The 22,449-nt window shown below is 50.8% G+C and overlaps 2 protein-coding genes across 4 annotated transcripts; one reads left to right on the forward strand and one right to left on the reverse strand.

The window, feature by feature from the left end:
• The first annotated feature begins 3,203 nt into the window (after positions 1–3,203).
• Positions 3,204–6,147, forward strand: TPRG1L (tumor protein p63 regulated 1 like). 2 transcript variants are annotated; one of them, XM_017831225.1, is made up of 6 exons: positions 3,204–3,415; positions 3,495–3,586; positions 3,666–3,842; positions 4,415–4,568; positions 5,268–5,492; positions 5,726–6,147. In XM_017831225.1, exons 1-5 carry the CDS (start codon positions 3,212–3,214, stop codon positions 5,460–5,462), a joined length of 822 nt encoding a protein of 273 aa, XP_017686714.1. In that variant the 5' UTR covers positions 3,204–3,211; the 3' UTR covers positions 5,463–5,492; positions 5,726–6,147. The 2 variants fall into 2 exon arrangements, with proteins under 2 accessions (XP_017686714.1, XP_017686713.1); XM_017831224.1 differs by having other exon boundaries at positions 5,268–6,147.
• Positions 6,148–7,018: 871 nt separating this feature from the next.
• WRAP73 (WD repeat containing, antisense to TP73) lies at positions 7,019–20,583 on the reverse strand. Of its 2 annotated transcripts, none has more exons than XM_017831204.1 (12): positions 20,448–20,583; positions 19,311–19,463; positions 18,631–18,747; positions 13,153–13,225; positions 12,405–12,508; positions 11,559–11,645; positions 10,883–11,017; positions 10,713–10,790; positions 9,288–9,393; positions 8,687–8,812; positions 7,782–7,973; positions 7,019–7,482 (listed from the first exon to the last, which is right to left on the reverse strand). In XM_017831204.1, the coding sequence occupies exons 1-12, from the start codon at positions 20,514–20,516 to the stop codon at positions 7,373–7,375; spliced, it is 1,350 nt and encodes a 449-aa protein (XP_017686693.1). In that variant the 5' UTR covers positions 20,517–20,583; the 3' UTR covers positions 7,019–7,372. The 2 variants fall into 2 exon arrangements, with proteins under 2 accessions (XP_017686693.1, XP_017686692.1); XM_017831203.1 differs by having other exon boundaries at positions 13,153–13,246.
• Between the last annotated feature and the right edge of the window lie 1,866 nt (positions 20,584–22,449).

Consider the following 22,449-nt stretch of genomic DNA (forward strand, 5'->3'; position numbering starts at 1 on the left):
CGCAGCCGCTGCTCTCCCTCCAGGTGCTCCCAGCGGGTGCCCAGGGAATCCCAGAGCCTCCCCCAGCACAGCTCCGCCAGTTCCTCCTCCTCACGGGCAGACGATCCTGCTGCCTCCTGCTCCCAGCTTGCCGGTGTCTCTCCTTGGAAAGGACAAAGCTACCGGAGCACAGGGGAGTTCTCGCGGCGGGAAAGCGGATTTATCATTCCTGGATGCTTCCTCCCTCTTGGGCTCATTCAGCGACCTTCTTCAGTCCATGGGAAGTGATCACAGTGCAGGTTGCTGCTGGGTTTTCCCCCAAACCAAACCTGGCTTCTCATGCTCATTTGCTCGCAGTGAAATGCACTGAAGTGACTTTTCCTTCTGGGATTTGCTTCCTGACAAAGCCCGGAGATCTGGGGGCTCACAAGACCTGGGCTGTGTCCAGCAGCACAGCCCCATGTGGGCTGAGCTGCTCCGGAGCTGAGATCCCCTTCCCAAGGCACTCTGAAAAACAGCACTTGGCAAGAGGAAAGAAGAAGGACGGGAGCTCTCCTGGCAGGAGAATCCCACTTCTCAGGGGCTTTCCCCAAAGCACACGGGGTGCTCCTTCACTCCATCCGCAGAGGGGGAGGCATCCTCCTGCCGCAGCTCCCACCTTCCTCCGCAGCCGGGAGCGAGCAGCTCCGCGGGCACGAACACACGCACCGGAGCAGCTTCCCTGCAGTTCACGGGAGTCACAAAACTTCCCCCTGCCTTTCCAGGTCCAGCTCCTTTCCCTCACATGCTCTCCTGCCTCTTTGCTCGCTGTCAGTCAGAAATCCCTCCCACCAGCGGTGCCCAGCCCCGAGCAGGGGAGGGGGCGGCCCTGCACACGGGGATGGAGCAGCGATGCTTCGGGTCTGCTCCTCCACAGGCAGCTCTTCTGCACTTCCCAGGGCCAGCTCCGGACACACCACCTTCCCAGCAGCTCTAAAAACACCCAAAGAGAGATTCAATCTTTCCTAAGCACTCCAACAGATAAGTAAATTGATCACTTCCCAAGGAAATTCTGCTGACAGGGACAGCTCCAGCTGCACAGCGGGATGGGGAGGAGAGCAGAGCAGGGATGCTGCACTGAACGCTCCAGCCTCAAGAACCTGCCAGGAAACCCTTCTCAAGGGCGAGGAGGAACCAGAGCAGAAGCTGGGGCACTCCAGGGCACTCCTTGCTTCTGGCAGGTGCTGATTTTCCCCAGAGAAGCAGGATAAGAAGGTTTGGATAGTTTCACAGACATATTTTGCCACTGAAGGACAACCATTAATCAAGACTAAAGTCCCCAAGGGCCATGCCCATAATCTGGTGGCTCTTGGAAGAAACCGAGGCAGCTGCTTCTTACACCAGAACCCTCCCAAGGTCACAGCAGTGCCATAAATCCCAGAGGTCAAAGAAAAGAGCAGGTGAGGAGGCTTAATGCTTCCACTTAGCAGTAAAATATCTGCCAAGCCTAACGGATGGGAAGAAAACATCCTTCATTCTTCCTCGGGAAGAAAGGCAGCTACATAAAGATGTTTTATAACAACAGAGAGAGCTCCAGGATATAATAAATCCAAGCCTCTGTTTTCCTGTCCAGCATTTAAAAGTTAGGACTTTTCCAACAGTAGGAAACGGGCTGCTGCTCCCAATTAGACTTCCAGGGATCCCTCTCAATGGGCAGGGGCTGGGCAGAGCCGGGAGTCGAGCTCCCTCTCCAGGACACGGCTCGGGGCCAGGAATGGGGATGGATCAGTCCAGCCACAGCTCCCACACTGTCTCAGGTGACAAGCCTGGCTGCCACATGGACAGGACACAACTCACTGCAGGGTCCTGGCTGGCCTGGCATGGTGACCCTCCCAGCCACAGCCACCCCAGCAGGCTGCCAGTGGGGAGAAGGGGAAGCTCCTCTGGGAAAAGCTGCGCTTTGAGCACAGCACGAGGAGCGACCGAGCATAAAGTCAGCTCTGCAGTTCTTGTAAAGTCTCTTTAAAGACAGCAGCAAGGTTTCCCACCTAAACAGGCCCATGTGAGCAAGGGCTGCAGAGAACACAGCAGGGAATTCGTGGGACACATGTGAAAGTCAGATATCTGAAACCCAACCCCATCTGTGAAGTCAATTTGGTATGTTTTCAATCTTATATCATTTCCCAGCACGGCCGCCCGCCAAGGATGTCATCCTCTGGCTCTGGGTACAACAGCACTGACAGTGGTCCAAGATTTGATACAGTTCCATAAACAGTGATGATAATATCTGCAGTCATGCCAGAGCCCACAGAAACCCAAACATCAGCATGCCCTTCATTCCCAGCATTATTTAATCTTCGCTATCAAGCATGCTGGGTGTGATATGGGTGTCAGGGCTCTCAAATCACAGTCCTGTCCCCAGACCTGCACTGCTCCAGTACCTTCCTGAGCTCTGACCTGATGGTGTTTAAGGATCTCATACCTCTGACCTGGATTTGCTTCACAGGAGCTCCAACTGGCCGCTGTAGGTCCACAAATCCTGTTGCTTTGTGGGTACATCAGAATCCTTCTCCACACCACCTGGGCAGAGCAGAGCATCATTTTGGCTAAGCCCAGGGCTTCCCACTGGACTCTCTGTGCTGTGTGTCATGTGCTTGTCTTCCTCAGCCCCGAAAATCCACGGCAGAGCCAAGACAGGCCGCATACACCTCTGAGTGTGCAGCAGGAACGGCACCTGGTACCTCATACAGCCCCAGATGTGCGAGAGCAGAGACACCTCGTACCTAATACAGCTCCGGGCAAGGGACAGTGACAGCACCCACCACCTCGTACAGCCCCAGGTGTGGGACAGTGATGGTACCCGGTACAATCTCGGTGTGTGATGGTGACAGTACCTGACGCAGCTCCTGTGCGTGACGGTGACGGCACCTGGTACCCAACACAGCTCTGGGCAAGCGACAGTGACGGCATCCGCCGCTTCGCACCGCCCCGGCGCCTGATGGGGACGCGCCCGTTACCCAGAGAGCGCGGTAACGGATGCCCCGCAGCCCGTGCCCCGCATCCCGGCGGCCGGGCTCTGTCCGGGTACCGCCCGCGCATCCTCCGGAGCGCGGCGGGGCTGCAGTGCCGCCTCCCGTGAGCGAACCGGGGCTGCAGTGCCGCCTCCCGGCCAGCAAGGAGCGGGAGAGGCACAGGCAGAGGCAGCCCCAGAGCCCGCTCGCTCCGCCCCGGAAGGCTCTGCGGCCCCGCCGCGATGCTGCAGCTGCGGGACGCGGACGAGCCCGGCCCGGGCGGCGGCTCCGGCAGCCCCGGCAGCCCCGGGGCCGCCACGCTGGTGCCGGGGGGGGCCGGGCCGCCCTTCGAGCCGCCCGCGCCGCGGGCCCGGCAGACGCTGCGGCCGCTCAGTGTCCGCACCGCGGGCCGCGCCGGCCGCCTGCGACAGTACTTCGTGTTCCGGGTGCGCGCCGGGGAAGGGCCGGGCCGGGCCGCCCGCATTCCCCCCGCAGCCCTGACCTGTGTGTGCCTTCCCCCCGCAGCCCGGCACCATCGAGCAGGCGGTGAGCGAGATCCGGGTGGTCGTGCTGCCCGCCGAGGACGGGGAGGTGCAGAGCGTGTGGCTGCTCACAGAGTGAGTTCCGCGGGGCACGGGGGGAGAAGCGCCAGGGCGGCCTCGGAACCACTAAAGCTCAGTCCCATTCTCTTACCAGAATCGATCACTGGAACAATGAGAAGGAGCGTCTTGTCCTCATCACGGACTGGTCCCTCCTGGTGTGTAAGTACAACTTCATCAGCCTGCAGTGCCAGCAGGTGACGAGGATCGCCCTCAGCGCTGTGGACACCATCTCCGTGGGGGAGTTCGAGTTCCCACCGAAATCTCTGAACAAGTAAGCTGCCACAGTCACTCTGAAACGACCTTTGTTATTGTGAACAATGTCGGCCTGATGCTGATCACTGGAAGGGTCAGAGAATTCTTCTTTTCACTTACTTAGCTCTGCAAACAATTCCTGAAGCTTCATTAGAAGACCTCAGGGTAGCTGCTGGTTTGCTGGTACAGTCAGTAGTTGCAGTAATAGCAAGTTGCTCAAGGACTTTCAAGATAAGTTGAGTAGATTTGGGAGCAGGAGTTTGTCACCATTATGTAATGCAGTAAGTAGCAGCAGCACCACCTCAGTGTTGTCAGGTCCCCTGTACACATGGGCTTTCACAGGCTGTGCAGGTCAAGTTCCACATCCCAGATGTCCAAGGAGTTTCACCTTCTTGCTGTCAGCTCATAGGAAGGTTCCTTTGCATGTTTAAGGGCTGAATTCATGCTAATTCTTGCCTACAGGAAAGATTTCCTATCACTTGCATTTCAGCTTCTAGTTTCAACTATGTCTTCGTCAGGCAGAACTTTCTAGTTAAAAGGTGCCTCAACAACTGGAAAGTCTTACCCTGTTAATTCCTGTCTCCGCTGCAGGCGGGAAGGTGTCGGTATCCGCATTCAGTGGGACAAGCAAAGCCGGGCCTCCTTCATCAACAGGTGGAACCCCTGGTCCACCAACATCCCCTACATCACCTTCACCGAGCACCCCATGGCAGACGCTGACGAGAAGGTCGCATCCCTGTGCCGGGTAAGGAACGGGCCTGTCCTGATCACTGAGCTCACAGGCCAGATACAACCTAGATTACTTTGAAGCAGTACATCAAACAGGAGGAGTCACGTCAGAGATGGAACTTAGAACTGTGAGCTGTAGCTCTCCAGTCCCCAAATTTTGACTTGCAGCACGGCACAACTGCCCGTTTTCCTCCAGCCACCCATAACTGCATGAAGCACAGAGGAAACTGAAACTTCCAGAAGCACAGAGTCCTGTAAAACCGAAAAGCAAATGGATCATGGCCTATTCCTGCTCTTACTTACCTGACAGGCTGGTGGATTTTTCCTCTAGGACTGCCAGCTAATTAACAGCTGGTTTAATTGCTCACTGAAAACTTTCACTGAGGGGGTTCGCAGTCCTTCTTGGAATAGGTGATTCCCTCTAGAGTTTTCCTTAAAACTAGAATGCTTTAAGTGCAACACATCAGTCATCAGGGCAGAAATAAACACTTGGTCACTGACACATCTTTACCCATCCAGCCCACGTTTAAGTCACGTGTCAATAGTGTCCTGCATGACTTGTTGAGATTAAATATCAGAATGTGACATTTATCACAGTATGAGATCCCTGACAACTCTGGCTTTAGTGTTAATCCTTTTCCATTCCACATCAGCAGCTGTTTCCCTAACAGTTTGTAAAACAATGGAAAAACAAGGTGACTTTTTTTTCTTTCAGCTGGAAAACTTCCAAACGCAGCTGATCCAGGCTGTGAAGAAAGCCCACAAGGAGGGCCCTGTGCCAGGGAGTGCTTCTGGTGTCCTGGTGCTGGAGCGGCCCATCCTCATCGAGACCTACCTGGGACTGATGTCCTTCATCAACAACGAGGCCAAGCTGGGCTACTCCATGACAAGAGGAAAAATTGGATTTTAAGCCCCCTTGCTGTCCCCCGTTGAAGGGCAGGTGACTTGCTGTTGGTCCCCGGGGAGAGCGCGCTGAGGGCAGAGCACACGACGGGCAGAGGGGAGTGCGGGGAAGGAAAGGGGGTGGTTGTAGGACAGTTCCAGGTCGCTTGGGGAATGCACAGATTGGATTTGAGGCAGACACAGGGTGGTGTCAGTCTGGTATTTTGTACCTGATGTACAGCCCACATGGTCCCTGTGGGGTGAGCAGCGGCGTGTTCCGTGTCCTTCCAGGCCTGTTCTTCCTGTTCATGAAGTGCCCTTGGAACCTGCTGAAACCCCGCCCAAGTACCTGCTGTACAACAGAACCTTTGTGCCACGTTACTGCTGTATCCCTGTGTATGGTGTCAGATCCTACCCTGTGCTCGGGACTGATTAGTGTTGTCTAAAGAGGAATTACTGTTCCAATCTCCATAATCTCAGCGCTCTCATTAATGCCTGTTAGGAGTTTTGAAAGCTGTCAGTCAGTCTTTAACAATATTTGCTGGCTTTTGCTAAAGCTGCACTGTTCCACCTGCTCAGCAGCAGTTGGTGAACTCTGAATATGCTTTTTGTAAAAATCCCTCTAAGAACCCACTGGAACTTCCTCTGTTTCCTTGCTGCAGCCACAGAATAAAGACTGTTGTGAGAGAACATTGCCAAAAGCCTCACCAACACATTTGCCTTCAAAGCTGTTCTTTGTAAAACTGAAAAGGAATTCTATTTTGGTTAGATTGATATTCTTACCATTTTTCTGAAATCTACTCTAGTTTGGGCCAGGACTTTTTAATGGAGACAGAGAAAAAACTTTCAGCACTGTGTGTCAGCCTTGCTTTATACATTCCTGCCCTGAGCCTCACGTCCAGGGATTAAATTGAGAAGCAGCACAAGAGACACTGAGCTGGCATTGCTGAAGAGGTGATTCTAACAAGCTTTTTCTTTGTGCATGACCTTCTCTCCATGCCCTTTTATCAAAGCCTTTATCTGCTGGATAAACACTGTGCTGCAGTGGTGTTTTTTTGGCCTTAACATAGGTGTGTGTTTGTGAAACTCATAAAAAGCTGGTGTCCTGATGGAATGCAACAAGCTGCACTGTCCCTCTCTGTGCATTTTCTAAGTTGTCTGTTCAATTTTCATTAACCTTGCAGTAAAGTTAAATTTCAACTCAATTTGGTCTTTGTTTTTCATTTTCTGGAGACAGGCTGTGAAATTAGGCATCACAAGAAAAAACATCCAATAAATTCCTACACAAGGGGCTCCCTCCTTGGAGGCACACAGTGGAAGGACAGTCCAACTGCTCCTTCCCTACCAAACCACCCACTCCCAGCTGACACCAGAGAATTGGGACAAAAACTGCCATTTCAGTTGCCTGTAATTCAACATCCTGAAATGTCAGTTGTCATCCCTCTTGTAAAGATTTCATATAATAAATCCACAGTGGCCCAGGCACAGTTACTGCCTCCCACGTTGTGTGCAAATAACAGTTTCCTCATGCTGGGATAAGTCACTGCATAATCACAAACTGAAACAGACTTTAGAGTGCAGAGGTGCAGGTTTATAGTTTGTAACTATCAAAATATTTATTGGAAATTAGAAAATTTAAATAATAGCTATACATTATATACACACAGAGCTACAGTCCTGGAAAATAAGGGTTCAGAGTTGACACAGAGAAATGTTCAACTCCATCAATATTCAGGTTTTTCTTGCAATCCAGACTCACTCCCTACATTTCAGTTGCTACATCACTCAAGTGCAATCACAATACTTCACACACTGAGCCTGGAGCTCCTTCAAATAAATAATTTATAAATACAAACACTTCAGATTGGGCAACACATTTTTACCCTTCTCCTCCTCCTTCCTCAGACTTGGGAGCATTCTTAGTGCATTTTAATTTTTTTATTTTACCTCTTCTCTCTCTAAGTAACACACACAGCAGTTGTCCTTACTCAGGAGCACCATGGAGTCCCCACTGGAATGCCAGGAGAGAGACACGATCTGGAAGTCGCCTGCAGGAAGAGATCAGAGTGTGTCAGCAAGGAGCTGGCAGCCCATCCTCCTGCTGGAGGAAAAGGCAGCTGGAACCAGTCACACAAACCCCTGTCAGCCCCCTGCTCTGTCCTTGATACATTTGACATTTGCTGCCTCATTGTGAGCTCCTCCTTTTTCTGAGGATAAAAATACCTGCTGCTTTTAAGAAGCTCCAAGAACACACCTGAGCCATTTTCATGATAACACTCGGAGTGATTAATAAGTGGAAAGCTGTTTTGCCCCTGATCAGCTGGTGGCAGCTCCTGCAGGGCCTCACCTTCCCCGGGCACCTGGACGGCCACGCAGCCGGCGGGGGACCACAGGAACACTCTGCTGGTGCCCGTGCACAGCGCCAGGCGCGGCTGCCGAGGGTCCCACTGGAAACCCTGGATGGGGCACAGCTGCTCCAGCACCACCAACAGCTTCAGCCTCCGGATGTCCCAGACCCACACAGCGTTGGGAATGCTGTCTGCAAAGGAAGTGCCAGTCACGTAAGGCTTGAAGGATGAAAGGGTCACACTTGTGTTTTTTTAAACGGGCATTAACTGACACAAACATAAATTAACACAACACAAACCTTTAGGTGCACCCCAGGGGTGCCACCACTAGAGTCTTGCCAAGCAAAGCCTTCAGCATTGCCTTGGAAATATTGCAAAAACGGTAAAAGAAGTGACTTAGTACACCTCCCAGTTCTTCCCTGGCTTTTATCTCATCAGTCTGTTTGGTGGGTTTTGCACCTGACGCACAGCTTTGGCATCCAGACATGAACAGCTCCTCAGGATCATTGAAGGGAAAGATGGAACATAATTCCATGACTTTCACTATTTGAGGTAGTCAGAATCCCTCCTGCTACAGGCTGTGCAGAGTTCTGCCTTTCACAAGCCCCAGGCTGTAAATGGAGGGGAAGATTTGCATGTTCCATTTTCAACACAGTGACCTCACACACATATAAAATATAAAAACCTACTATTTTCATCAAATACAGAGCCAAGGCTGAGTTCCTGCTCTGATCAGCCATTCTGGCAGCTCACACCACTTGACATACACTAGAAGACAGAGGCTGGGTTGCCTCTGTAGTTACACGTCTCAGCAGAGCTGATTTTACAGAGCAACAAGTGCAATAAGGAAACCCCCCCATTCCCAGAGCGGGTTTCCCTTTAAGGCAGAGCAGTCGGAACTTACCATTTTTGGTTGCCAGGAAACAATTATCTGCACTGAACGCCAACATCCCAACTCCCACTTTGGGATTTGCCCTGTCAGCAACTGGTTTGATATACTGTAAAGAAACTGGCACCTGGGAGATCTCATCTGGAACGGGAAAGAAAAGCACTTCACTAAGTGAGCCTGAATGGACAATGCATTTAAACCCCAGCTGTTAAAACCCATCATCTCTGAAGAGACAGGACCACATTTTACTCTCTCCAAGATGTTCCAGTCAAAACTTCAATTCTTTTAAGATATTGCATATTCATATAACCAGCTTATTATTTCCAGCCCTCTTACAAAAAAGGAAAGGCTGGAAATCCAGGCAGGTCTGAGATTAAATTAGGAAAATAAGGAGGGGTCAAAATTTCCACTACCTTTTCACTAACATTTCAAACATTGGTGCAAAACAAAGGTCATTAACAGTGCCACAAACAATGAGATTGGTTTTTACTGCTCTTGAGAACACCCAGAGGATCTGTTCCACCATCCAAGGGGCAGAGTTCACCTATACCATTTATTTATAGAAAGACTTCCCATGGCAAACTCAAATGTCTTGTTTAAGTAAACTTTGGCTTACATTTACTCTGTGTACTGAAGAGAGAACTGGCCAATGCTTTTGTTGGAGGGAAAGAAAGTCTCTCTGTTTCAACAGATGGGGATTTCTCCACTTCTTTGTACACAATCTACAAAGAAACAAGTGAGAGTTCTACAGAAGGGCCTTGGAGAGTTTGATCATGGGCTGTTACCAAACACCCACACCCCACTGACTCTTTGCACATTTATTATATCTCAGAATCCCTTGGTTCATCAGAGGAAAGGGCTTTGGTAGACAGACATGGAATTCAGCATTCCCAGGGAAACCCAGGCTGTTTGGAACCATGATCAGTAAAAACACTCCTGTGACAAATACACAAACCTTGAAGTCTACAAGGAATGAATCTGCCACAGTGCCCCTCATTCATTATTCCTGACTGGAAAATAAATCATCCTCGTTACAGTGGGAACATGGATTTCATTTTTGCAGCCAAGAATCTTTAATCTGATTCTATCATAAATAAACTCAAACCAAGTGCAGCATTGCAGAAGGAAATAGCAAAAATATTTCAGCATGCCTACAACATATTCCCAAACACAAGCACCAGGCTAAAAAGCACCAACTGCAATTCCTGCCTGTGTAGTGGAGATTAACAGAGCTATTTCCATTTGTTTTCCATGACATATTTTACACCTAACTGGAAGTAAAGGCATTTCTCAGCCATGAGAAGCTTTGCTGAGGTGCTTTAATGGCTCGTGCCTTTCTTCTGGTTAAGGGACATGAGCAGAGTCGTGTGACTACTGCAGAGTTACAGTCCACACACAGACTCTGCCAGGAGACCTGTGCAGTCCCTCCTACAGTGGCAAACAACTCTACACACTGTTCTTGTTACCTCTGTGGATGAGATCAGCCTGGGATTTCTGGAACAAGACTAAAGCTCTGTGCCTGCTGCCAACGACCCAGAATCTGTCAGGCCTTGCAGGTACAGGTATAAAGGATAAAATCAGTGCTGACAGATGTTCCAGGAAATGCTCTTTAGGTGAGCTGGATGAGCCTGTCCACACAGGATGTGCCTCTAAACATCACTGGAACTGGATTGTGATCAAAGTCAGGAACTGTATAAAGCTGAGACAAATCCCTCCTCCTTCCCATGGGCTGCACACCCAGATCTGTAATGCAGCCACCACCTACACCAAATACACTGGCATATGACAGGAGCATCTGAGCATCTCTTAGTGCTAAGGAGAAGATCACAGACACATATCCCATCACATTTGAAAGGATTCCCCCATTTTTCTTACATTCCCAAGTTTTCATGCAATTTCCCAAGCCCTAATTAGGTGTTAGGAGGTGGGGGGGGGAAAATCAAGGTCTCCAAAATGAAATGCATTTCTCAGCATCTTTCAGATACAAACAGCAGCACCAAAGCTCTGCTAACAACGCCATGGATTTTGGATCTGTACTTACAGTCTTTTTGCTGGCAATGGTTGCTGGATGCTCAAACTCTGTGATCTTCTTCCACGTCACGTGGTTCAGGATACGCACCTGGCTCAGGAAGCATTGCAAGAGCAGACTGTCAGGACAGGGCTCTACAGATGGTTTAGAAAAAAGAGGGAGAAAACAAACCTATTTCTCACCTTCTCATCAAAGCTGCCAATTGCCAGGAACTGGCTGCTGGGGCTCCAGGCAACCGACTTGATGCCCAGAGGCCACTCGTAGGCGCGGTAGGAGGAGAGCAGTCTGCCATCGAGGGAGTACAGCAGGACCTTGTACTGCAACACAGACAGGCACTCTGAACACCAGCAGGAGTGGCAGAAACCACAGGCAGGCAAAGCACTCCTCCCAAACTCTCTCTGTTTAAAATGCAGCAAGTTAAATACAGAGGTCATGGTCTCTTATCTACGAGTTAGCAGGCTCCAGGCTTCATGGTTCACTTTTTGGATGAGTAGTTTTATAACTGTAAAATCACTGTGCAGTGCAATATCAGTGAAGCTGCAGAAGACTCTCACAGAGGATTCTTCCATTATTATTTCATTATTTCAATAGCACCTTCTGCAATGTCTACAATCAATTATTTTTTGCAAGATAAATTAGAAAGAATTTGCTGTCATTGAAGATTTACAGAACGGTGACACCCACTTGCAAGGGCATCCATCCCAAATATAAGTACAATATTAAACAAAAGCTGAACTCAAACCATTTTATGTTTAAAAGAAACATTTTAAACACCAGGTTTTTTTTAGTTACTGCTTTCTACATGATGCCTAAAGACCAGTTGAACTCTCTCAAGAAAATTATCTGCTTTTCTCCTACCTCCAGGCACGAGTCCCACGCTGCCAGCACACAGCCATTAGGAGCCCACTCAATCCCAAACAGATCCTGTGTTTCAGTGTCAAAATGCTGCTCCCAAAAGAGAAACCACAAACCCATTTGAAATATTATGTCAACGAATCCTGACAGAATGTTCAGTTTTATACTTTCAAGGGCTACCACAAATGCAAAAGAGCCTTTTGCATGCCAGAGTAGAAACAGAAATATTTCCTTTTGTAATATTTGCTTCCCTTTATATAAAGGGCAAAAGTTTCTATACCTTCAAATGAACAGCATTTCATAAGAAAATTAAATTAGTTACACTGAAACAGTCAAGAAATCCAGGTAGAATTCCTTGTCTCAAAGTCTGGTACAGGATCATAGAACCCCAGAATGGTTTGAGCTGGAAGGGACCTTAAAGCTCATTTTGTTCCATCCCCCTGCACTGGGCAGGGACACCTTCCACTAGAACAGGTTGCTCCAAGCCCCGTCCAACCTGGCATTGAACACTTCCAGGGATGGGGTAGCCACAACCTCCACAACAAAGATTATTAGGGAAGAGCTCAGGAACACAAGCACTTAGTGATAGTTCCTAAATTTTTCTATCAGCTTCTAGTGAGCCTCAGAATTCCTGAGCCAGAGGTGACATTACACATAGACAAGATCCTGCTGGGTTTAATTGCTCAGATCCACCCAGTTCCCCACAGCAGTGTCACCCTTCCTGGACTGATCTCACGGGTGAACAGTTTATATCACATGTTCTGAGTATCTAGCACTTGCTCCTCTCACTATTACTACTGTAGTAATGTTACAACACATGCAGCAGTGGGAGGAGAGGGCAGAGCTTACCCTGAGGAGCTGCCAGTTGCTGCACACGAAGATGCTGATGAAGTCCTTGCAGTCGCGTCGCTCTGCCACGGCCATGTAACGCCCGTCCTTGGTGAAAACCACCCCTGCCAGGGGACAGAGTTCATTAAAACTGTGTTAAACAGAAGAGAGACAACAAGGCAGGACGGCTGATGAGTCTTCAGTGAGGAACAGTTACTCCCAATTCAAAGCAGAAATGAAAGAGCAGAAAGAATCTCTTTGCAGAAGGTCACATTAATCAAGGTTAAGCACAGTGTTACTGATTCGCTTGTGTCAGCAATTTTTGAGCTTGGAATGTACAATTTCTCAGGATGCAGAGCTTCAAAACACATCTGATCACTGACAGTTGTTATATAAACCCCACAGATTTCAAGTAACCACTTCATTTAGCCTGGCTAAATGGATCAGTTATGCAACCATCAGTTCTCCACCAACTCTCAGGCATTGCTTCCCATCCACTACAATTTAATCTGGAATACATAATTGTCTTTGTCATCTGTGGGACACAACCCTCAGGCAGGAAACTGCTCTCCACAGCCATGTGGCCTGACAGCCCTGGCACGAGCTTCCCTTTCCAACCCTTCCACGTGCAAAAGATGAGAAAGGCCACTTTGGATTAATGTTTTTCCACCACAGCACATCCAGCTTAATTTTATGCCTTCACACTAAATTCATTTTTTCCTGTCTGCCACATTAAAAGGCCATTGCTGGGTAGATGTGTGACACTCACCCTGCTGACAGGCTTTGGGGTACTTGATGTAGGACACAGACTTGGTGCACAAGGACCACACCGTTATCCGCAGCTGGCAGAGAGACAGGGAGCACTTTGGGTTATTTTTGTAGATTAAAAAAAAAGAATTAAGCAAATAGAAAAACATCAGCCTAGTTCAGCAACACAAAGTAGATCAATGAACCTTCTGTGGTTAATTAAACTCTGCGGCTACTCAGTATGGCTCAATGTGGGTGAGGAGTTCTCTCCCAGCCCCCTGCAGATAGCAGGGTATTTACCCCAAATTTACATTGCACCACACTGAATACTCTAGAGGGGTGCACAAAATTCACACCACCAACATGGAGATTTGGATTTTGCACTTCCCTCCCCAGCCACACACAGGGAGGCAATGTTACAGAATTACTGAAAAATTAGAAAACATCCCAAACCTGCCCTGCCAAGCAAGGCATGACACTGGTGTTCAGGGGATTTCTGGAGCTGCAGAGGGCAGGCAGCTGCAGACCCAGCCTTCCCACAGCTCCCCAAGGTCACAGCTGCACCCCAGGCTCGGCCCTGCCATCTGCACATTATCCAGTTAAAAACAAATACTGCCTCTCCCTTGGCAACGGCAGCCCCAGACCCAGGGACACTCAGGATGGCATGGGAACCTTTGCATTTGGGACTGCAGCGACCACAGACAGCTTTTCCCTTGTGTTTTCCTACATTTTACTGCACTGAGGTAAGATTCCAGAAGAGCTGCAGGTAGAGCTTTTTGCAGTAAAGATTTTTTTCCTAATATCCAATCCAAACCTACTCTCTGTCAGTTTGAAGCCATTCCCCCTTGTCCTGTCTCTCCAGGCCCTTGTCCAACGTCTCTCTCCATCTTTCTTGTGGGCTCCCTTCAGGCACTGGAAGGCCACAATTAGGTCACTCTGGAGCCTTCTCTTCTCCAGGCTGAACAATCCCAATTCTCTCAGCTTCTTCCTCCCAGCAGAGCTGCTCCATCCCTCTGATCCTCTTGGTGCCTCCTCTGGACTCGCTCCAGCAGCTCCATGTCCTTGCTGTGCTGGGCCCCCAGAGCTGGAGGCAGCTCTGCAGGGGGGTCTCACCTGAGCAGGGCAGAGGGGCAGAATCCCCCCTACAAGTGTAGCAGGTCCTGGAGGAATCCACGAGACGAAAGACATTAATCAGGTTTTATCCCTGCACCCCTCACTTCCGGCCACAGGAGCCCAGCGTTGTCAGACTGCTCCTCTGCAAGGTTTACTTTAAAAATACCAACACGATGCCTCCACACATTCTCCTGCAGCAACTGCAGTGCTGAAATGCTGCTGGGGACTATTAATTGCAGCCCTAAATGCACTGGCTGCTCTGCCTCCCCCGAGCTAATCACACAGCACACATTCCCCAGCCACTTAATACAAGCTTAGCAGCTGCAGGCTTCGAATGCTGAGGGCTGGATCATCATTTCTCCTGACAAAGGCATCCGAGTTTACACTTGTGCTGCCACTTGGCCTCACAATCAGCTCCCCTGGCCATCCTGGACCACCTTGGCTGCTCTGAGCCTCAGGAGGCAAAACCTTGCTGCTCACATGGAGCTCAAGTGCACAGGAAGAGGGAAATGTCTGGAGGTGAGACAGCACATCCCACGCTGAGCTCCCACTGTCACCTCTGCCCTGCCCGAGGCTCCACCGCAGGGAAAAGGCAACTACACCCTCCTTTTGAAGTCTTTCTGCATCCATCTCTGCTCCACCATGGAGCCACTGAATCATTTGGGTTGGAAAAGGCCTCAAAGTCCAACCTGTGCCCGATGTCCACCTTGTCCCCCAGCCCAGAGCACTGAGTGCCACGTCCAGTCCTTCCTTGGACACCTCCAGGGATGGGGACTCCACCACCTCCCTGGGCAGCCCCTTCCTAGGCCTGACCACCCCTTCCAGGAGGAAATTCCTCCTGGTGTCCAACCTAAGCCTCCCCTGACACAGCTTGAGGCCGTTTCCTCTTGTCCTGTTGCTTGCTGCCTGTTCAGCTTTGCTCCCTCTCTCCTGCCAGGGCTGCAGGCTCAAATGACACCTGCAAGTCAGAGCCCATGGACCCACTCTGCCCCAACCCTCTGTAACCTCTCACCCAACTCACACAACCTGAGGGTTTGGCCCAGTGTAAGAAACGTTCAAAACCAAACCATTTTGATTCCTGCAATCAGGATCCTTTTCTGTTGTTCCATTTGTGCACACTCAGACGTTCCCACAAACTGAGAATCTCACATTATGTGCTTAATGCATGGATTTCACAGCCCCTTACCTGGATTAACTGTGTGTTTACAATTCAATTGTGACAGAAAGGGAAAACCTACATACTCCCACCTAGAACATTATTCCACAATCTCACCCAAGTTGCCAACATAAATTAGATGAAGAAGATTAGAAAGATTATGTCACAGCTCACAGAGAGGATCAGGAGAGACGGAAACATCAAACACAGAGAAACAAAACTTTTCAAAAGTGACAGGAAATTTGCGTTGCTGCTTGTTGCCTTTCTCATGGAATTTGGGGGGAAGGGACAATTGCCTTTGTAGCAGGAGAACAGACCATGGTCCATTAATTCTGCAGCAAGCCCTTCTCCACTGCTCATTTTGGGGGATACTTTCTGTCCAGCATCGATGACTCGACTGAGGGGAGCTGTCAAACTCAAATCCTCACGATAATGGTGTCTGAGAAGTTTTCAGCTGTTGTTTTGCAGTGGAAAAACAAACCAAAAGCAGAAGCATTTTTAAAATAGCCTAAAAACAGCTGAGAAATAAAAAGTATTTGGATGGTAACGTGATAAACAGTGTCCAGCACCGGGTCCAGGACTACGGCCCGATGTTGACAGCTCCAGGCAGGTGTAGGACTGGTGATTTTCAGCAGACAAAAACACACTTTTAAACAACCTACAGCTCAAATGACTGTCAACTCTTGTCCCAGACTTGACTGGGTCACTCGGCCCCTTACATAGCAGTGTCTGTCAGCACTGGATTTCAGAAGATTATTCAGAGCACATTCCTCGCCAGAAAGCATTTTTCAGCCAACGCAGCCACTCACAGTTACTAAGGATTAGCCCGGATACACACAAAAACACACACTTCTCCCTGCTGCTGGAGTTCCAGAGAAGCTCCTTAATGCTTAAGGACCTAATGTGGAAGGAAAGTACAGTGTATGTAGTTTATAAGCACAGCTCTTCAGAGAAGGACTCCAGAACATCTTCACACCATTTATCCCAAAACACAAGGGTCATGAGGAAGCACAGAATCCTGGAATGGTCTGGGAGGGAGCAAGGGAGCTTCAAGATCATCCAGTTCCACCGACATCTTCCTCTTGACCAGGTTGTTCCAAGTCCTGTCCAACCTGGCCTTAAACATTTCCAGGGACATGAAGAGGATCCACTTGTTTTCTCCAGATCTTTCACCTGTCACCTATGCCTCTAAATTCTGGTGGAAAAACGGCACTGGTTCAATATCTTCCACAGGACTCTGCCTCCCAGAGTGGATCTTAGGAGAGAAATGCAGACCACAAAGAGACTCTGACTGCAAGTTAGTTGAATCCCAAAAGTGGGTGTCAAAAGCTGGTTCCAGACTCTGTTCAGTAGTGCCCAGCAACAGGACAAGGAGTGATAGCCATAAATGACATAAATGACAGCAACTTCCACCTCAACACAAGGAAGAATTTCTTTCCATGGAGCACTGGAACAGGAGCCTAGGGAGGGCATGGAGTTTCCCTCTCTAGAGCCATTCCCAACCCACCTGGACACATTCCTGTGTCACCTGCTCCAGATGACCCTGCCTTTGCAGGGGGTTGGACTGGATGATCTCCAGAGGGCCCTTCCAACCCCAGCTATTCTGGGATTCTGTAATGATTTTTCTGAGGCACTGGTAAGTACAGACTGCTAGAAATTAATAAGTACAAACACATCCCTTAAAAAAAAAAATTCAGGGAATAAGAAAGTAACTTCTGAGCTTTCAGTGGAGCTCACACACTGACCTGAAGCATTACATGAGTGATTAGCTGGTGCTGTCTGAAAGTGTCAGGAGGCCAAAGCCAAGCTGAGCTGGCTGGTGGGGAACCCCCAAATCCCCCAGGCAATCACTGGATTTGATAACATGCTGATATTAAATATCCTCACAGTTTGCCCCCAGCACTGCCCACGTCTGTCCCCCCAGACTGTGGATTTAGCAGAGGGAGTAAACACAGCTCGGAGCGCGGCCGGGCCCAGGCAGCTGTCTGACAACAGCTAATTTAGCAACCTGTTTACAGCTGGAGAGGAAACTTATCCCAACACAGATGCCAACTTGGCAAAGGCTTAATGAAATCCTCTAAGGTCAAAGCAAGTTCTGTTGGGAGGCAATAAATCCTCGCTGGGCCACCCCCACACACACGTGCCAGGAGATACTCCCTGGGAGCGCAGAGCACCCGCCTGCAGTGTCCTGACTCCTCCACTGCTGCCCGGCCAGCAGGGATGGCTGCACTGCCTCCAGGGTGCAATCCTGGGCTCATTTTTTAATTTTAATTGCCATCAGAGTAACTCACGCCCGGGAAAACCAAGGCCTAAACTCATCACTCCTCGTACTCCACAGTCTAAAGGGGTGGGTCTGCACACACACAGTCCCTGTCTGCACCCCCCTGACACTGGGGTTTGCCCAAAAAAAAAGGAAGAAATCTTGCAATGCAGCATGTGAATTCAGTGCTAGCCAGGACCATGGCACGAGAACCTGCTACCTAAAACCCAGCCAAAGGTTTGAAAAGAGTAAACACAAGGAGAAATGTAGCTCTCATATGTAGTTCTTGGCTATTTTCTGACCCTTCGTTATTGTACTGAACAACAGGAATCATCAGCTCTAATTCAAAGGTGGACCAGTCAGAAACCACAGGCCTTCCAACTTGGATTCTACCATAGTGTGCATTCCCCAATATGGCTCTTAATAAGCACTTAGAGGTGTTTTAATTTTAATTTTCCAACTGGTTCCATCAGTAGTCTGACTCCTGTGTATCAAATCAAACAACTGGGAAAAAGTATTTCCAAGACCTGGATCTAAATCTCATCTCACAGGTCAATAAACCTAAGCCTGTATTTTTTAATTACATATCACTCAAACAAATATGGCTTGCGTTTGTTGTTTGGGGTTTTTTTGCTAGAAATCCTGCAAACAACATATTGGATTTCTAAAATTCTAAATTTGATGAATGCCATAAAAATATCAAAATTATCAGGATATGTTCTCAAACACATAATTTTACCTTCAAATTTGAGAGTCCATTTTCTATCTTATCCCCAGCAGCAAGAGAATAAACTGTTAATGGAACAACAAACATCCACCCCGGAATTAACCTGGGTTACACACGGGAACACAGAGCTGCACTCGTGTTCTCCACCACCACTGCAGCTTTAAGAGCTTTGGGTTATTTTAGGAGGCAAAGGGCAGACAGCAACATCTGACACCGTGGAGAGCAATCCTGACTTGACACTCACATGGAACTCGGTGGTGTTGAGGATGTGACGCCCGTCCGGACTCCAGCAGGAAGCCACCAATCCCGCCGAGCCCTCGTCGATCTTACAGTGCCAGTCCGGCTGCTCCAGGGACCAGACCTGGGGCAGGGGACAACCAGACAGTGCAGGGAACAACAGCTCATCGACCCCTCTGCTCAGGGGAATTCCCTACAGCTGAGAACACGCTCCTGGCACCCCATTCCAGGCAGCCCAGGAGCCCCTGACCGCCCGTGGCCATGAAGGACTGGCGCTGGATCCCACTGCAAAAGTGAGTCCCACCCCTCTGGGTGATAATGGAAGTGGCAAACGAGGTGGGGTTGGTTTTTCTGTGATAAATATTCTGAATATTCAACACTTAAAAAACAGTTTTGGTCTGTTCAACAAGTCTGCATGTTATTTATTTTCTACCGCAGTAAGAAACTGGTACGATAATCTCCAGCTTTGATTTGTTTTATTAAATGTTTTTATTCTAAATATTCTTTTTCAAAGTAAGATGTTTGTTATGGCTTTAAAAATCCTGGCATGCTGGGTTATCCTCAAACTGCGTTATCAACATCAGGAACTTCAGCAGACCTTCAGACTAGTGCTGGCTATTAAGCTCTCACTCCCAGCACACCCAAATTCCCACCAGGAAACAGATTCTCTCCTGCTTTTGTCCTCACCTGGACAATCCCTCGCTTGTACATGGCACACAGGATGAACAGGGAGTCCGATGACCACTCGATGTACTGGATCTTATCCAGGCAGGTGTAGAGCTGGCGGACCTGGAGGGAACTCACATCCCGGACCACCAAGCTGTGCTGGACACACAAGGCCTGAGCGGGACAGGAACAGGGCTGAGCAGGGGCAGCATCCTGGGCTGGAGCACTGGGACTGTCCCTGCCAGGCTGCCCACCCCACTGCCATCCGGGGTGTAAGTTCAGAGAGGGTCAGAGTCACGTTTTCAAGAAAAAATTCCTCCCTGGGGTGGGGAGGCCCTGGCACAGGTTGTCCAGAGAAGCTGTGGCTGCCCCATCCCTGGCACTGGGTGATCTTGGAGGTCCCTTCCAGCCCAAACCATTCTGTGATTCTGTAATTCTATTCTGTGTGCACTGAGCTCACTGCAATCTACAATGAGAACAGCTAAACCAGGAGGGAAGGAGGTTACAGTAATCAATAGAATCCTCATTCATTCCATCACTCCTGGCTAAGTAATTCTGCTCTTACAAAATTACTCTTTATCTTATAACTATTGTTTTATTTCGTAGAATCCCAGAACGGTTTGGGTTGGAAGGGACCCTTCAAGCCCATCCAGTCCCATCCCCTGCCATGGGCAGGGACACCTTCCACCAGCCCAGGGTGCTCCAAGCCCCGTCCAACCCGGCCTTGGACAATTCCAGGGATGGGGCAGCCACAGCTTCTCTGGGCAAACTGTGCCAGGGCCTCCCCACCCTCTCAGAGAGGAATTTTCCCCCACTATCCCCTCTAACCCTGCCCTGCGGCACTTTGAAGCCATTCCCCCCTGTCCTGTCCCTCCAGGCCCTCGTAGAAAGTGCCTTTCCATCCTTCCTGCGGCTCCCTTCGGGTACTAATTAAAGCACCAATTAATTTACCTAAGGTTCGTTTAGCCTCAGCCAGGTCTCCGTTACAGACCCTCGCTGCCCCGCTCAGGGCTCGCACCCGCGGCCTCCGGGGCTCCGCCGCTCCGTGTCCGCCCCGGCCCGGCCCGGGGGCCCCGCGCCGCGGCCGCTCGGGGGCTCCGCCAACCGCCCCGGCCCGGCCCGGGCGGAGCGGCCCCGCTGCCCGAGGCCGGTACTCACCAGGCACTTCCCGTCGGGGGAGAAGCGGCCCAGGAGCCCCGAGAGCTCGAACAGCTCCGAGAAGTTCATGGCGGGGGCGGCGGCGCCGGGATTCGAACCCGCCGCGCTGGGCCCGCCCCGCTGCGCTCCCCGCCGCCGCCGGAAGGGGCGGGGCCGCCGCGCGCCGGGGGGTTGCGGTGCCCGCGCCGGGCCGGCAGGGGGCGCCCTGCGGCGGGAACGCGCCTCGGGGGTCATTGATATGCAAATGAGACGCTAATGAGGCGCTTAATGACCGAGGGGGGTGTTCCCCCTCCCCCGCCCCCTCCGGGACTGGCGGAGCTCCCCGTCCTCAGAGAACCGCCCCCTCTCATATGGCGCCTTTCCGCGGGCAGTATCCCGCGCCCGGGAGTGCCCTGGGTAATTAATCGCCCCTTCCGGCTAATCAGCCCTCCCGGCTAATTACCGACAAGTGACAGGAGCACAGGCGGGACGTCCCCGCCGGGTTCCCCGGGCAGGACAGAGAAACTGACGATTGCAATAGAGGTGCCCCAGAAAAAGGATGTGAATGGACTGGAATCCATCAATCAACAAATAGACAAATAAATAAATAAGTACCTACAAACATACAGACACACCAGCGAAGGGGCAGAAGCCAGATAACCCCTCCCGCGGGACGTGTTCCCTTGGGAAACGGCCCGAGGGGGGACGGGGGCGGTGACAGGGACGCGTGTCCCCAACACGCTCCGGATCCCACGCGTCCCTTCCCGGCGGAACACACGGCTGCCCTCGCCCCTCCGCTCCGAACCCCAGCATCTTCGGGTGGCAGCAGCCCGGCTCCCGTCCCAGTGACAGCACGGTCCGGGTGCGACCCACCCCCCTGCTCAGGGACCACAGCCACCATCATCTAAAAATAAACCTCCCGATCAGAGAAACGCTCGCGTCTTGTTTTCATTGCGGATTATTTGGGTTCCAAAAACCAGTTACAGGCACTCCGGTGTATTTGGGGTGGGTAAACGCACCAGTTTTCTGGCCCGTGGCAGAGGGACAGACGCGACAGCCGCCCTGCCGCCACCACCTGCGGTGTCCCTGCCCGTGGAACAAAACGAGCTTTAAGGTCCCTTCCAACCCAAGCGCTCCGATTAAACCCCCGCAGCCGCCTCGGGCGAGGTGCTCCCTGCCCTGGAGTCGCTCTGGCACTGGTGACCAGCTTAATTCCCCGGCACGCTCGGCTGAGCATTCCCCACCCCCTTGCAACTGCCTCCTGTTCCAGGAAGGAGCGCACGAGCTTTCGCCTCACTTTTCACACAGCTTTCAGCAGCTCCAATGTCATTGCCTAGGCGACCGGGACGCTACTAGATCGTAGTGCAGTAAATAACATAGATCCTCTGTCCCAGGCCACTCCTGTCTGCAGGACACCTCCGGGGGAACTCGAAACGCAGGTAGGAGGAAAAAACCTACAAAAGGAAACCCCTTGCTATTCGCGTGTGCGAGTTTCTCGGCACGACCCTCTCCGGAGCACTCGATAACGTGCCTGGAAGGTGATTCGCGGCCACTTGGCTTCGTGGGCTTGTTACACGGTGTTGAAGTGTCTTGGAAAGTTTGCTCCCAAGTGCCTGAGACTGGAGTAAAAACGGCCCAGCCTTGAGTGGGAGAAGCAGTGGAGGGGCTGGGTCCCGGTGGGATGCAGGGGCTGGCTGCCACAGCCAGGTCCCTGCACAGCCATGAGGCTGCCAGGGAGGGAGAGAGAGCGGCTGCCTCAGCCTCCTGCCCCGCCACGAGCTGCCTGTCAGTGACTCCATCCACAGAGGATTTCTGTCCAGCCTGCCTTCTCCTTGGAAAGTAAATAGTTAATAACCTGCTGCACCCCAAGGAGGGCTCCTGAGATTCAAGTGTGCTGTGGGAAAGTTCACTCAGTCGCTCTTCATTGCTTTTACAAACCTCATTTTGCAGGTGTGGATTTAATAATCCTGGACAAACTAACCATAGCATGGGGCAGCACTGGCACCCTGGGACTGGCAGCATT

The sequence above is a fragment of the Lepidothrix coronata genome, unplaced genomic scaffold (genome assembly GCF_001604755.1).
Source record: "Lepidothrix coronata isolate B3197 unplaced genomic scaffold, Lepidothrix_coronata-1.0 Scaffold188, whole genome shotgun sequence".
NCBI classification, from domain to species: domain Eukaryota; kingdom Metazoa; phylum Chordata; class Aves; order Passeriformes; family Pipridae; genus Lepidothrix; species Lepidothrix coronata.

Excerpts from the sequence above, each read along its gene's own strand:
- WRAP73 (XM_017831203.1), bottom strand. The coding sequence starts at position 20,516 with ATGAACTTCTCGGAGCTGTTCGAGCTCTCGGGGCTCCTGGGCCGCTTC. Across the intron at positions 11,018-11,558 it reads CGTGGGACTCGTGCCTGGAG|TACAAGGTCCTGCTGTACTC; the intron begins GTAGGAGAAAAG and ends TCTGTGTTGCAG. Across the intron at positions 10,791-10,882 it reads TTGGCAGCTTTGATGAGAAG|GTGCGTATCCTGAACCACGT; the intron begins GTGAGAAATAGG and ends TTCCTGAGCCAG.
- TPRG1L (XM_017831224.1), top strand. The coding sequence starts at position 3,212 with ATGCTGCAGCTGCGGGACGCGGACGAGCCCGGCCCGGGCGGCGGCTCC. Across the intron at positions 3,416-3,494 it reads GACAGTACTTCGTGTTCCGG|CCCGGCACCATCGAGCAGGC; the intron begins GTGCGCGCCGGG and ends TTCCCCCCGCAG. Across the intron at positions 4,569-5,267 it reads AGGTCGCATCCCTGTGCCGG|CTGGAAAACTTCCAAACGCA; the intron begins GTAAGGAACGGG and ends TTTTTCTTTCAG.